The 12,437-nt window shown below is 39.3% G+C and overlaps 2 protein-coding genes across 3 annotated transcripts in view; both read left to right on the top strand.

Annotated features, from left to right (window-relative positions):
* Positions 1–475: 475 nt before the first annotated feature.
* rrp15 (ribosomal RNA processing 15 homolog) lies at positions 476–3,549 on the top strand. Of its 2 annotated transcripts, none has more exons than XM_016506739.1 (5): positions 476–599; positions 1,251–1,540; positions 1,798–1,895; positions 2,003–2,192; positions 3,101–3,549. In XM_016506739.1, the coding sequence occupies exons 1-5, from the start codon at positions 551–553 to the stop codon at positions 3,260–3,262; spliced, it is 789 nt and encodes a 262-aa protein (XP_016362225.1). In that variant the 5' UTR covers positions 476–550; the 3' UTR covers positions 3,263–3,549. The 2 variants fall into 2 exon arrangements, with proteins under 2 accessions (XP_016362225.1, XP_016362224.1); XM_016506738.1 differs by having other exon boundaries at positions 478–599; positions 3,098–3,549.
* Positions 3,550–6,733: 3,184 nt separating this feature from the next.
* The window catches only part of LOC107703928 (transforming growth factor beta-2), a 37,178-nt gene continuing 31,474 nt past the window's right edge, over positions 6,734–12,437 (top strand). Inside the window, exon 1 of the mRNA XM_016506737.1 lies at positions 6,734–7,819. Within this exon, the coding sequence (XP_016362223.1) occupies positions 7,474–7,819 (346 nt within the window). The 5' untranslated portion in view covers positions 6,734–7,473. The remainder of the gene's footprint in view (positions 7,820–12,437) is intronic.

The following is a 12,437-nucleotide window of genomic DNA, read 5'->3' as shown; positions in this document are numbered from 1 at the left end:
ATTCGTTTTACAGCAATGAGAATTTTGCAAAAAATTTGTCACTATGCAAAATAGGCTTCATTTTCTCTATTTCTTTATTTGTTGTTTGTTTGTTTGTAATAATGTAGCCTATGACATGGTCACATGAGAAAACAGACAGCTACTTCTACTTTTTAGGGCTGAATGATGAATTTATTAGTAGTAGTAGTAGTAGTAGTAGTATGTATGTATGTATTCAACAACTTTTTTTTGTTATTATTAATTGCATGTCGGTTTGCAATTGTTCATTTTAGACCCTAGCCAGTTTTGTATGAATATGGGACTATATGTTTTTATTTGATTAAATGTGTGATTCCCAGAGCCTTGATTCCTTGTTCCTCTCAAGTCCTCATCTTATTATGGAGTTTTTCTTTGCATCGTCGCCTTTGTCTTTCTCTCCGTGGGGGTTTGTGAGGCATTATTTGGTACAAGACAAGGTGAATACATCGAAACCAAACAGGTGCGGAACCTTTCCCGAGCGCCTCTTGTTTCGCACGGACTGTTTAGAAAGTACTCGTAAATATCAGGAAAGATGGCGACGCTCGTGAAGAAGCCACATGTCGTTGTTGAAGAGGGAGATGGTGAGGAATTTAACTGGTTTACTGGCAAATTATGATGCAGCGCATATAGCATGTCATTATGCCAGAATGCGTATTATTAATCGTTAATCAAACGACTACTGATTTCTTCATTTAGACTGTTCAACTGCAAACATGGGGCAGAGAGATATTACAGTAAATCCAACTTACTCTCGTTTTTACACTAGAAATGTAAAACCGAATACATATTCGTTCTCTTTGCAATAATTAGTGATTTATTTTGACATTTCTCTGACTTGTCTTTGTCAAAAATATTACGCTTGGTTATATCTCGGTTATTTTTATCGATGATATTAGAATTAATACTTTAGGGTCCTTCCAACTTTATCGAACAGACAACATGTAAATTGAAATTCTAACTGTTTGGGCTAAATATATTTACATTCTTTTTGCATGCAGTACATATATTGGCCCATTTAACATACACAAGCAGATTTCAAGCAGTTAAGTCTTTAGATCAAGAAATTCTTAAGACAATGAGAAACACATTAAGGCAATTGTTTTTAACATTTCCCTAGTAGTGTTTAACATATGGTCACTTTTAAAATGAAGGAGAAGGTGCTTGAAAAGAACCTAAATTCTGATGTCATATCTATGTATGAAATATTTTGTATGTGTGCTATGGCTGATCAGAGGAAGAGTTTGGAGTTTCTGATGACAGCATCAGTAATGATGGAGAGAGTGGACCAGGAAGTGACCAGGAGGGATCTGATGTAGAAGACAGAGGTGAAGAGGATGGAAAGAGCGAGGAAGAACAGAATGGAGATGCTGCGGAAAATCCCAACACCGGCTGGGCCGAAGCCATGGCCAAAATCCTGGGGAAGAAAGCACCAGACAGCAAACCCATCATCCTCCTGAAGAACAAAGAGCTGGACAAGATCAAAGAGGAGGAGAAGAAAGCACGTCTGGAGAAAAAGAAACGGGTGCACCATCAGCTGAGCTTTTCCAGATCTCATAGAATTCAATATTTCTTTAAACAGCTTCTTTTTTATGTTATAAAGTGGTAAACTGTTTAATATTGAGCTTATAAGGGAATGAATTGCAAAACATATTTATGTACTGGTTTTTCTGTAAAAAAAATGTTGAAATAGGGAGTAATTTATTTAAACATGCATTAAATGACCAACCCCTATATGCATCTACATACGTTTTTTTTAATTTTATTTTTTTTTATTGACAGACCGATAAGAAACGAGCATGGGAGAATATGTGTCGAGAGAAGCCTAATGTGGTTCAAGACCGAGAGCACGAGAGGAACCTACAGAAAATTGCTACCAGGTGAAACCTCTTTCAGTCCACTTTTGCTCCTTATAATTAGCCAAGCAATTTATGAGCTCCATTTTCAGTCTGTTGTAGTATAATTATGTGTTGTATGATATCTGTAGAGGTGTGGTGCAGTTGTTCAACGCTGTGAAGAAGCATCAGAAGAACGTGGATGAGAGGATAAAGGAAGTCGGGGGTTCAGAGAGAAAAAAATCCAGAATTCTGTCCTCGGTGACTAAGAAGGACTTCATTGATGTCCTGAGAAGAGGAGCAGACGTGGCTCACAAACCGGCCGTCAAAAAAGAGAAAGTGGTGAGATTTCTTTTCTTTCCCATACACTTACTGTCTTTCCTCGTCACATGGCACAGCTTTCTTGCTTTAAGTCAGCATGAAGTCAAAATATACTCTATTAACCAATGTTGTTATTAACTATAACAACTTATTATTATTATTTTGCTAATTGAATTCAAATAAAAATCTAAATACAAAATGAGAAATTTAAATTAGAAATGTTGCCTTGGCAACTAACTGAAAATATTTAAGCTGTAGATTTAAAATTACTATAAATAAAAATAATGTTAAATAGAGTTAAAAAAAAAAAGATCTAAAACTAATAAAAATGATGAAAGTGCATAACAAAATTACTAAAACTTAAAAATGCGAAAACGAATTCAAAATATGAATTAATATAGTAGTTTATAAATAATGCTAAACTCTGCTATTTACCTTATTGCGTGCACTTAATCAGTGTGCATAATAATTCTTTTCGACTCAGTCAGCAATACACAATACATGAGTAAAATTTTGGGGCGAATGCCATTTCTTGTTAATTTCAAAATAACAGCATTGTTAATCAAATGATTTATTAAAATGACTTGCGCTCCCTGTCGTCTAAAATGGTCTCGGAGATCATCAGAAATCATGTCCTTAATCACTGTTGTTCTTGGCATTTGCTATTAAAGATATTGTACCTGCTATTAAATATTACTGGCTACGTATTATTTAATATTAAGATTCAGTTGATGTAAAATGAGTTTTGAGCATCATGTAGGCTTTATGGTCAATAAATGCATTGTTCTTTTACTTTTCTTAATTTCACTCATTGTGTCCACTTGGTAGCACTGTTTACATATGGCTCTTATTGAATTCATTAATGTACAAATATAGGCCTAACATCACAGTGTGGGATTTATGAGACTTTTCTTGACTGATATTAGCAGCCTGTAGAAGTGAAAGGGGAGAATCCGTCCTGGAGTGTGTTGAGGGATGATTTCATGATGGGCACATCCATGAAGGACTGGGATAAGGAGAGCGATGAAGAGCGCGAGGGAGGAGAAGACAACCTTGAGCCTGCTGAAGAGTACAGGAGTGAATCGGACTGATCCATCTCGACTGCATCATGTAGTGCACACATGCGAGTGTTCTTACAGACCCTGAGACCTGCCCTGCGCAGAGAGAGAAGACTCGGCGTTACCTGGAGTTCTCAGAGCGTGGATCATGTGATGCTGGAATAGGGAGAGACTATATTCCTGATCTTGATGTTGTTCATGTGTCCTGGTAAAGCAGAGTGCATTGATGAGTGCTGCACATCTAGCCAAACCTCTGAGCTCTTTTTCTGTATATAGACATTTGTCACAGTGTTTTTTTGCTAAATAAATAATTTCATGCATCTTGATTTAAGAATCTTCAGATATTTTGATTGGAAACAAGAAGACTTCTATGCAAGAAAAGCATTTTTGTTTTTTTTTTTTGCAGTGCATGTATTCATTCATTCAGTGCGCATATTTTCATCATGCAGACACTGTCAAAGTGACAAAAATTGCATCTCCATTCACATGCATATTTATTTAAACGCAACCATTTTTAAATGGTAGTTTTCTATAAAACATCGGAGATGCAGAGCACATTAGTCAGGCTGCTGTATGCAGAGCATTTAGGAAAGTGTGCGTTACTCTCACGGTCTTTTTTAATCATTTTTGTGTTGTTTCCTGGGCTCAAATCCATCAAAGAGGAGTTTCACAGGACTGCAGGTCAGTGTTGTAGAAATCGGTTTAAATGAGGCTAATCTGATAAATGACGTTCACTTGATAACGTCTTGCTGCCACCTCTGGAAGTAACCCAATAATTAGAATTTCCTTCAGGATTTCCAGTGTGGTTGGATGCATTGATGACACCCATAGTCCCACCATTAATAGAGATGACCAAATAAATTGTGAATAATGTGTTTATTTATTAGCGGTGGTGGCATATATCTCAGACTACACATCCATCTGGCATCCTTTCATTCCATACAGTAATCCCTTTCATTTTCAGAAGGTGTGATGATGTTTAGCTCCAACCCTGATCAAAAATACTCAAACAAGCTACTAAAGATCTTCAGGATTACTTGTCAATTACAGGCAGGTGTTTGATCAGTGCTGGATTTAAGCTCTGCAGGACGGTGGACCTTCAGGAGCACAACAGAGGAACACTGATTTAGGTGTTTTAGATATCTGAATGTCCTTAAATTCAATGCAAACACAAAGCGCAAGTCTCTAAATACTTCTTGGATTGCTGTAGTTTTACTTTAGTGGGGGAGTCTAGTCCTGCTTTTGGAGGACTATTGTCCTGCAGCATTTAGCTCCAATTTGCCCCAACACACCTGCAATCCTGAAGACCTTGATTAGCTGGTTAAAGTGTGTTTAATTAGTATTGAAGCAGGATAGTGTCCCTTCAGGAGCTTCAAGGCTTTTGTGATGTTTTAGTTGACCACCTGGTGGTGCTGCTGTCAAAGTAGTGCAATGATCTACAGTTGGGTTGACTTTCTGACCTCTAGGAGAAGACAAGTTCTGTAAATGTAAAACTGAAATGCATATGTTACATCATGACATAGGCCACATGGTGCATTTCATTCTTTTGAGCTCATTAGGAGTGTATGTTCTAATATAACCGGTCCTTTCATCAGAGGTTCACTGTAGGCCTCTCTGATTGGAGGGCTGCCAGGAGATGACCTTTGACCTTTAAGGGTGCAGCCCTGCCGGAATGACAGTTGTGCTGATTCTAGACTTTCTCTTTATCACTCTCAGTCGCGCTATGTGTACACACCCAGTTGAGATATATTTACCCAGTGTCTGAGAGGGTACGCTATCACCCTCTACAGCACTTCATTTTGGCCAGCGTAAAACTCTCATTTGTCACGACAACACTGTGAGCTGCTGCTCAGGAATGCCCGCCCTATCCAGGGCATGTTGACACAGCGCCCTAGAATGGGTCAAGCTCCTCTGTTGCTCCCTCACTGCTCATCTTTTCATAGCCGCCCATTGTCTGCATCACAAAACCTCTTCCTCATTTCATCAGCTTGCTTGAGTCACGGCAAGTGATTGTGAGAACAGTCAGGCGGACCGTGTAATAAAACTGTTGTGCAATTTGACCACACTTAATATCATTTGTTTTATTCCCTTACATCCCTGACCTTTTTCTCTCTCGCTCGCATGCAGTGTCACATCTGTCTTTGTGGGTACTGATTTAGTGATAACATCTGGTTTACAGCGGTGGGTAGAGCCATCGTGGGCGTTCTGAGAGCCCGTCACTCCTGATAGATTACTGGAGTGTGGGCCGGGTACAAAAGGCTTTGGCAAATTATGATTTTTTTTTTAAGCAGAAGCTCAAGGGATGGAAAAGTAAATCAAGCAGGTGCAGCGAGGGAGATTGAGGAAGAGTGGAAAATGCCTGCCGTTACATGTTGCACACCGAGAATCTGTGATCGACCGACTTGTAACAACCTCCCAGAAAGGGTTATCAGCGAGATTTGTATGCGCTGGTGCAACAGCTGGGCCTGCTTTCCCATTCCTTATCAGCTGCCTGTGTCATAACAGTAGTAATACCATAAGCTACTATTTGTTTTTTTTGTGTGTTTTTTTTTCTTCAGTATACTAAATGAAGCAAGATAACAGGGCAGATTAAATGGGTGGTCTAATTGTGCTGAGACTTCTCTGCCTAATTTAATTTATAAAGGTTATAAATACTAACTGTGCAGAGTAATACAGAAAGTCAACATTTTCATGTCTGAAAGCTTAATACTGGTTGCATGATGAGAGGTGAGAGGCGACAGTTTTTTTTTTAATAATAAGTCATTTTAGTGGATGATGCTAAAATGTCAATCCTGTTAACATGATTTTGTACTGAAAACAACTGACAAGTAAATGTTCTGTAAAGATATTAACATTAAAATCCTGAAACGTTCAGTTTTGAACAAGGCTTGTAAAATAAAAACTCATGAACACTGTCAACTTTCACATGGCTTTCTGAAGGCATTTACATAAAAATGTAACCATAGTGTAATGAATTAACGCTTATGCATGTTATTAGATGGATATAGCTAATGCTTAAAATCTTACTAAATTTTAATTTCAGTTCAGGTGTGATTTACAAACTTTCAAATAACCCAGTTAATTTCTGATGTTGTTCGTGCATAGTATTTCCATTTCATCCCCAACGTCAGCTATCTTGACTTTTTAAACAAAATACTAACGTTTTTTATGACATACTTGTTGCCAATTGACAACGTGTTTTGTCGATCTATACACCTGGGACTATAAATGGTCGCTAGCGTTTTAGCGCAGGTGAACTGGCCTGTAAGGACACTGGCCCCTCGAAATCTGTTTCTTGCTAGTTTTGTGGTTTACTCTGACATTCTTTTGGGGAGGTTCAAATTAGTCCGGTCGTGCCAGAGTGGAAGGACCCAGTGGGCGTTAGGACCTGGCCGCAGTGCTGAAGAGAAACGACGCGCTGCGAAGCGCTTGGTAAACCCGCGCGCTGACGAATCCCTCGGACTCACCGTGATGACCACAGCCACGTGGTGAAGTCAGTCCTATATAAATCGCTCTCTCCAACCGGCTGCCTTCAGATGTGCATGTGTGTGCTGGCACAGGGACCGTTGTTTTCCACCAGAAGGCACAGAGGAGTGCGTAAACTGAAAAGGAAATCGCTTTTGCCTGCTCTTACAGTAGTTTATCCCATCACTCCGTACTCGTCAGGCAAGTTTAGGACGCGTGAGACAGGTCCAGCTTTATTTTCTTCAGCATCTGCTGGTGCCAAACGCGAGGAGGAGGAGGAGGAGGAGAGGCGATGCGCCTTGCGGAGTGAGCAGAGGCTTTTCCTGGACCTCCACATCTTCTCATAAAGCGAGGGCGAGAGGGAGGCGTGATCGTGCGGCGCTTTGGAGAGAGTTCGCGGCGATCTGATGCGCGGTGGAGGTGCGCGCAAAAAGCCCAGAGGCGACGCGTCTGTCATAAAGAGAGCTTTGCGAAGCAGAAACTTTTGATGGCCAAATCAATGGCTCTTTTAGTGCCCCGTGATTCTGTGCACTTGCTATGAAGTGATTTGGAATGAAGATCTTAGTTTCTCTCCCGCATATAACGGATCTGACAGAGCATTTCGCGTTGGCACCTCGGATGGATTTGCAGGTACAATAAACAGAGACGTTTGCCATTGATAATAGCGTGCGCACAAAGTTACATTTGGCTTCGCCATCGAAATGATTGGGCTTCTGCGTAACTTAATTCATTAATTAGCATTTTCAAACTCGCTTCAGCTTCAAAAACAAAAGCACAAAATGAACTTGTACGTCTTGAGTCTCCTTCTGACCTTGGATTTAGCCACAGTGGCCGTCAGTTTATCCACATGCAGCACTCTGGACATGGAGCAGTTCAAAAAGAAGCGGATCGAGGCCATCCGCGGTCAGATCCTCAGTAAACTCAAGCTGAGCAGTCCTCCGGAGATCTACCCCGAGCCCGAGGAGGTGTCCCGGGACATCATCGCCATCTATAACAGCACACGGGACCTGCTGCAAGAGAAAGCCAACGAGCGAGCGGCCACCTGCGAGAGACAGCGCAGCGAGGAGGAGTACTACGCCAAAGAAGTGCACAAGATAGACATGCAGCCCTTCTACCCTGCCGAGAGTGAGTGTTTCAACCCTGTTTTGGGGGTGGGATTGGGTAATAATGGTTTAACTGAAAGCTTGTAGGTTCGAACCTCGACATCACTGAGCTCAGTTTACCTCAGTGCTTTAATAGGCCTCAGTGCGTAAACACTTGACGGGCTGCCTGCCACCCCCAGCCTGAATGAAAGAATAAAAATAGGCATACATAAAAACATTGTTATTCACTACAAGCGAACCTCTTAAGGCACCTTTTTTACCCAACAAAGTACCAACACTGCATAGGGTAATTTGATATATATGTGACCCTGGTCCGTTCGAGGGGCCCGGAGCGACCGCACCAGTTGCACCCCCCTAAGGACGGCCCTGTTTGTAGCAATAGCCAACAATACATTGTATGGGTCAAAATTATCGATTTTTATTTTATGGCAAAAATCATTTGGAAATTAAGTAAAGATCATGTTCCATGAAGATATTTTGCAAATTTCCGACCGTAAATATATCAAAACTTAATTTTTGATTAGTAATATGCAGCCAACAATACATTGTATGGGTCAAAATTATCGATTTTTATTTTATGGCAAAAATCATTTGGAAATTAAGTAAAGATCATGTTCCATGAAGATATTTTGCAAATTTCCGACCGTAAATATATCAAAACTTAATTTTTGATTTGTAATATGCATTGCTAAGAAATTTATTTGGACAACTTTAAAGGCGATTTTCTCAATATTTAGATTTTTTTTTTTTGCACCCTCAGATTCCAGATTTTCAAATATTGTCCTATCCTAAGAAATACATCAATGGAAAGCTCATTTATTCAGCTTTCAGATGATGTATAAATCGCAATTTCAAAAAATTGAGCCTTAAAAAATTCCAAAAAATTGCCAGGGTCACATGTAGAATATTTACTTATTTTTAGCATCATTTTGATATTTTTAGCATCGTTTTGTAAGTTGCTTTGAATTAGCGTCTGCTAAATGCATAAATGTTATATTTGTGTATAGAGATTTCCAAATGGAAAACTGGCACAACATTTACCAAACCTGGCAGTTACCACAGTCATTTAACAGTGTGGCTTGCATGTCCAAAGATATTGTGGCGTGGTTCCGATTGTCACCCCAGATCTGCACGCCCCTTCGCAGCCGCTCCGCCCGCATAGTAGTGATGCCACTGTTTAAGCCAATTTCAATAAAAGAACCAGCTAAATGATAATTCAATCCTGTGCGCTAAGAATTAAAAGTGTGCTGGTTATGCTCTGCACATCAGTCCATGGATACCTCTTGTTTTGTGTTTTGTGTAATTTGTTTTGTCATTTGTAATTTCTACAAAAAAATGAGGTTTGATGGTTGTAGCCTGGAGTACTCGTTATCCAATTGTTGTCTAATGTGAACCTCATGTCAAATGTGAGGTGGCATGGTTTTACTTTGCTATTCAAGAACTAAGATGTTGTTGCCAGATTATTCTTGACTACACTCTAAATGACTACTTTGTCATTAATACATATATTAGAGGTTCGGTCTCTCTGGAGTAACCTGAGGTTAGGCTCCTTTTTCAAGGGCACATTGGCAATGCGTCACTCCTCTAATGGGTTTGAATCCACAATCTTTCAGTTACAGAACTGATTTAACCACTAAGCCACAGCTGCCACATCATAGGCTATAGTGTCGTCTCCCCTGATCAATATTTGTGCAGCTGTGTGCAGCGTCTTTACATCATTTACGCAAATTTGCTGGGCAAATCATTAAAAAAAAAAAAAATTTCATGTTCCCTTTTAGCTACCAAGGTCAGCATTACAGTACTTTTGGTTCTAGAATGTTATTCTCATTCCTTCCCTCCATTACTCAGACACACACACACACACACACACACCACTTTTGAATAATGCTTCTCAGTGTACCTAAATACTACCCCACTGTGTCTTGAAAGTCGGGCCTATATAAGCAAATAAGTGCTTTTAAATGTCCTTATTGTGCCATTAATTATGTAATCGTTTTCAGTTCCCAGATCAAATGTGAGTATACAGCTTGAATGAAAAATACATTAGGAGATCTTTTATGCCCTGAGGTATATTTTGCATTAAATGTTATTCTTGGCTCTGCCTGCTGTATAAATGCTTCAAATATGAATAGAGTTGGCATAGCTCCAGCCCCAGTCAGCAAGCATTTACGGGATATTAATAATCCTGTGTCAACGTTCGGAGAAACGCCACCGATTATTTTCAAATTGAACCTTCAGATTGTGGGTTAGATCGCAACGGCTCTGTTCCAAAACCTGAGCTGCCTACATAGTTAGCATTTTAAGGCATTGTAGGCACACTCCCTGGAATGAAGTATATAGGCAGTCATATAATATGCATCACCCTTTCTAATCTAATTCAACTCTTTGTGCTGTTTTTTATACACTGTGGTGTGCGACAGGTTTAAAGCAGGTTTAAAGCAGTATCACATGTATCCCTAATGGATGCTGAAATCCCAGAATGCATTGCAACGAGCTCAAGCGAAGCGAAACAGAAATGCTGATTAGGGTACAACAGGGTGGAAGGCACACATTAAGGAGAATGGGCTTTTCACTACTACTGTACTGTATGACTGCGGTTTTTATTGAACCTTGATAGAGCAACACATTTGGTGGGAGAATAAATCATAAAAGTGCCACTTTTAAAGTGGTTTGTTTTGTTTTCAAATCCCGTGACACGTTTGGGATAAAAGGCTCACCAGTAATATTATTTTTGCATTAATACTTGTTAAAACAATCACTTCAGCAAAGTTTGCAGAAGTTTTTGTTTATATTGATAAATAAAAAAAAGCCAAAGTACGCACATCCAAAGCATCTTGGCCAGGTGCAAGATTAAAAAAATACATAAAATAATAAAAAATAAAAAAAGATCTACACACACTATTTTGATAAATAGAAAAATATTTTTTCTTCAATAAATCTGTCGTTAATTAAAACTGTCATTAAAATGTTTATTTTAAAAATACAGAAAAAAATATTTTAAAGAGTAAAAGTAATCATTTAATATGGCTTTACTGTAGTAAGAATAAATAAAATAATTTTGAAATTATATTATAAATAAAATAATTCGAGATATATCATTATCAATATGCTGATTATCTCTTAGGTGGCCATTCAATTTAATAACTGATATTAACAATCTAAATCAAACCATGTCAACGATCAACTATCTCTTAATAATCACATAAATTATTGTGCCTTACAGCAGAGCCGATTTTATCCCCAAATACCATACTTTTACATATCTTCGGTTATTAAAAAACTGTTGATTTAATTACCTGGAACAAAACTGAACATCAGATGTTTGTCTAAGAGATATATTCTGCAATTTTATAGATTCTCATTTGCTACATAAATCCATAACATTAATAGATCAAATTAGTTTTTGTGCCATCTAGTGGTTATGTTAAGAATAAAGTGAAACCCCCGGTGCACCCCCTACGAATACTCATTAAATATAGTTCAATTTAATTAAAAATGGACAGTATTACCAAATGAATTTTATTTTGAGTTTATGGCATTAGCTTAGCGCACATGCTAACACCAGCTTGTAGCGAAATCAATTGTGAGTCAAGTATCCCGTGCAATTCCTGTGAGGAGTGCTATTTAGAGCCTATGTAGAGCGTTCCAAATCGGTCAGTTATGAGATTCCATTTCAGATAGAATCCTTAGAAGGCAGCTGCCTATGTAGACAGTGCAGATTTGGAACGGAGCCAATGTGTGGCAAAGAAACAATGAGCAAATAGAAAAGAAAGCAGACTAGATAATAACCATATAGGACGCAGTTAACTTTTTCCTGGAAATGAAATTTGAATGAGGTGTCCTGTTGCAGAATAACGTGTTGGCTAATGCGTTCACATGCTATCGGCCTTATTTGGTTGGGCTCCAGGAAGCGCTCACAGGCAGCACTGCAGGGCACAGCGGCACTGGAAGCCACACAAATATGCACGAGAGAGAGAGAGAGAGAGAGATAGAGCGCTGGCAGAGCCCACACAGCACTATTTAAACTAGAGAGGAGTGTGCGTTTATTCCGAACTGTGCCACATGCTCCATGGAAAATTCCACCCTGAGACCCACTGTTGCTGGGGTATGGAGCTGGAGTCACTGGAGAGGTTCTCCCCGCACCCCAACCTCCAGCCGATCTCATGTGCTCTTAAAAATAAAGGTTCTTCAGTGGCTCCTGGCTTCAGCGGAGAACTCTCTTCTGATCGATGAGCTTAAAAAGTTGTTACATTGTTGGTGTATTACGGTTTCTTCCGGTTTGGGTGTCTTTAAAGCACCAGAATGAAATGCTACACTCTTAAAAATAAAGGTTCTTTATTGGCATCTATGGTTCCTTGATAGGGATGTAACGATTAACCGCGAGCCGGTTGAAAATCGATTCAAATATGTGACGATTCAAATCGGTTGAGATGCTAAACAAATCGCGATTCAATTAGGGGTAGGAGTTTATATGAATATATGTCTGAGGGGAACTTACTGTCTTTAGAAAAGTTTAGATGGTATTTTTTCTTTTCCTCTTGCTTCTGTATAACGCATATTAAAGTTCATAAGTGCAGCGCTGCTTTGTTTGCAGCGGAAACCAAGGAAACGCTTTAAGCGCCACCTGCTGGCAGAGAGTG

Source organism: Sinocyclocheilus anshuiensis, unplaced genomic scaffold (assembly GCF_001515605.1).
Source record: "Sinocyclocheilus anshuiensis isolate Anshui unplaced genomic scaffold, SAMN03320099.WGS_v1.1 scaffold991, whole genome shotgun sequence".
Lineage (NCBI taxonomy): Eukaryota > Metazoa > Chordata > Actinopteri > Cypriniformes > Cyprinidae > Sinocyclocheilus > Sinocyclocheilus anshuiensis.
Note: the sequence above shows the minus strand (reverse complement) of the source record. Positions and strands in the feature narration are given on the sequence as shown.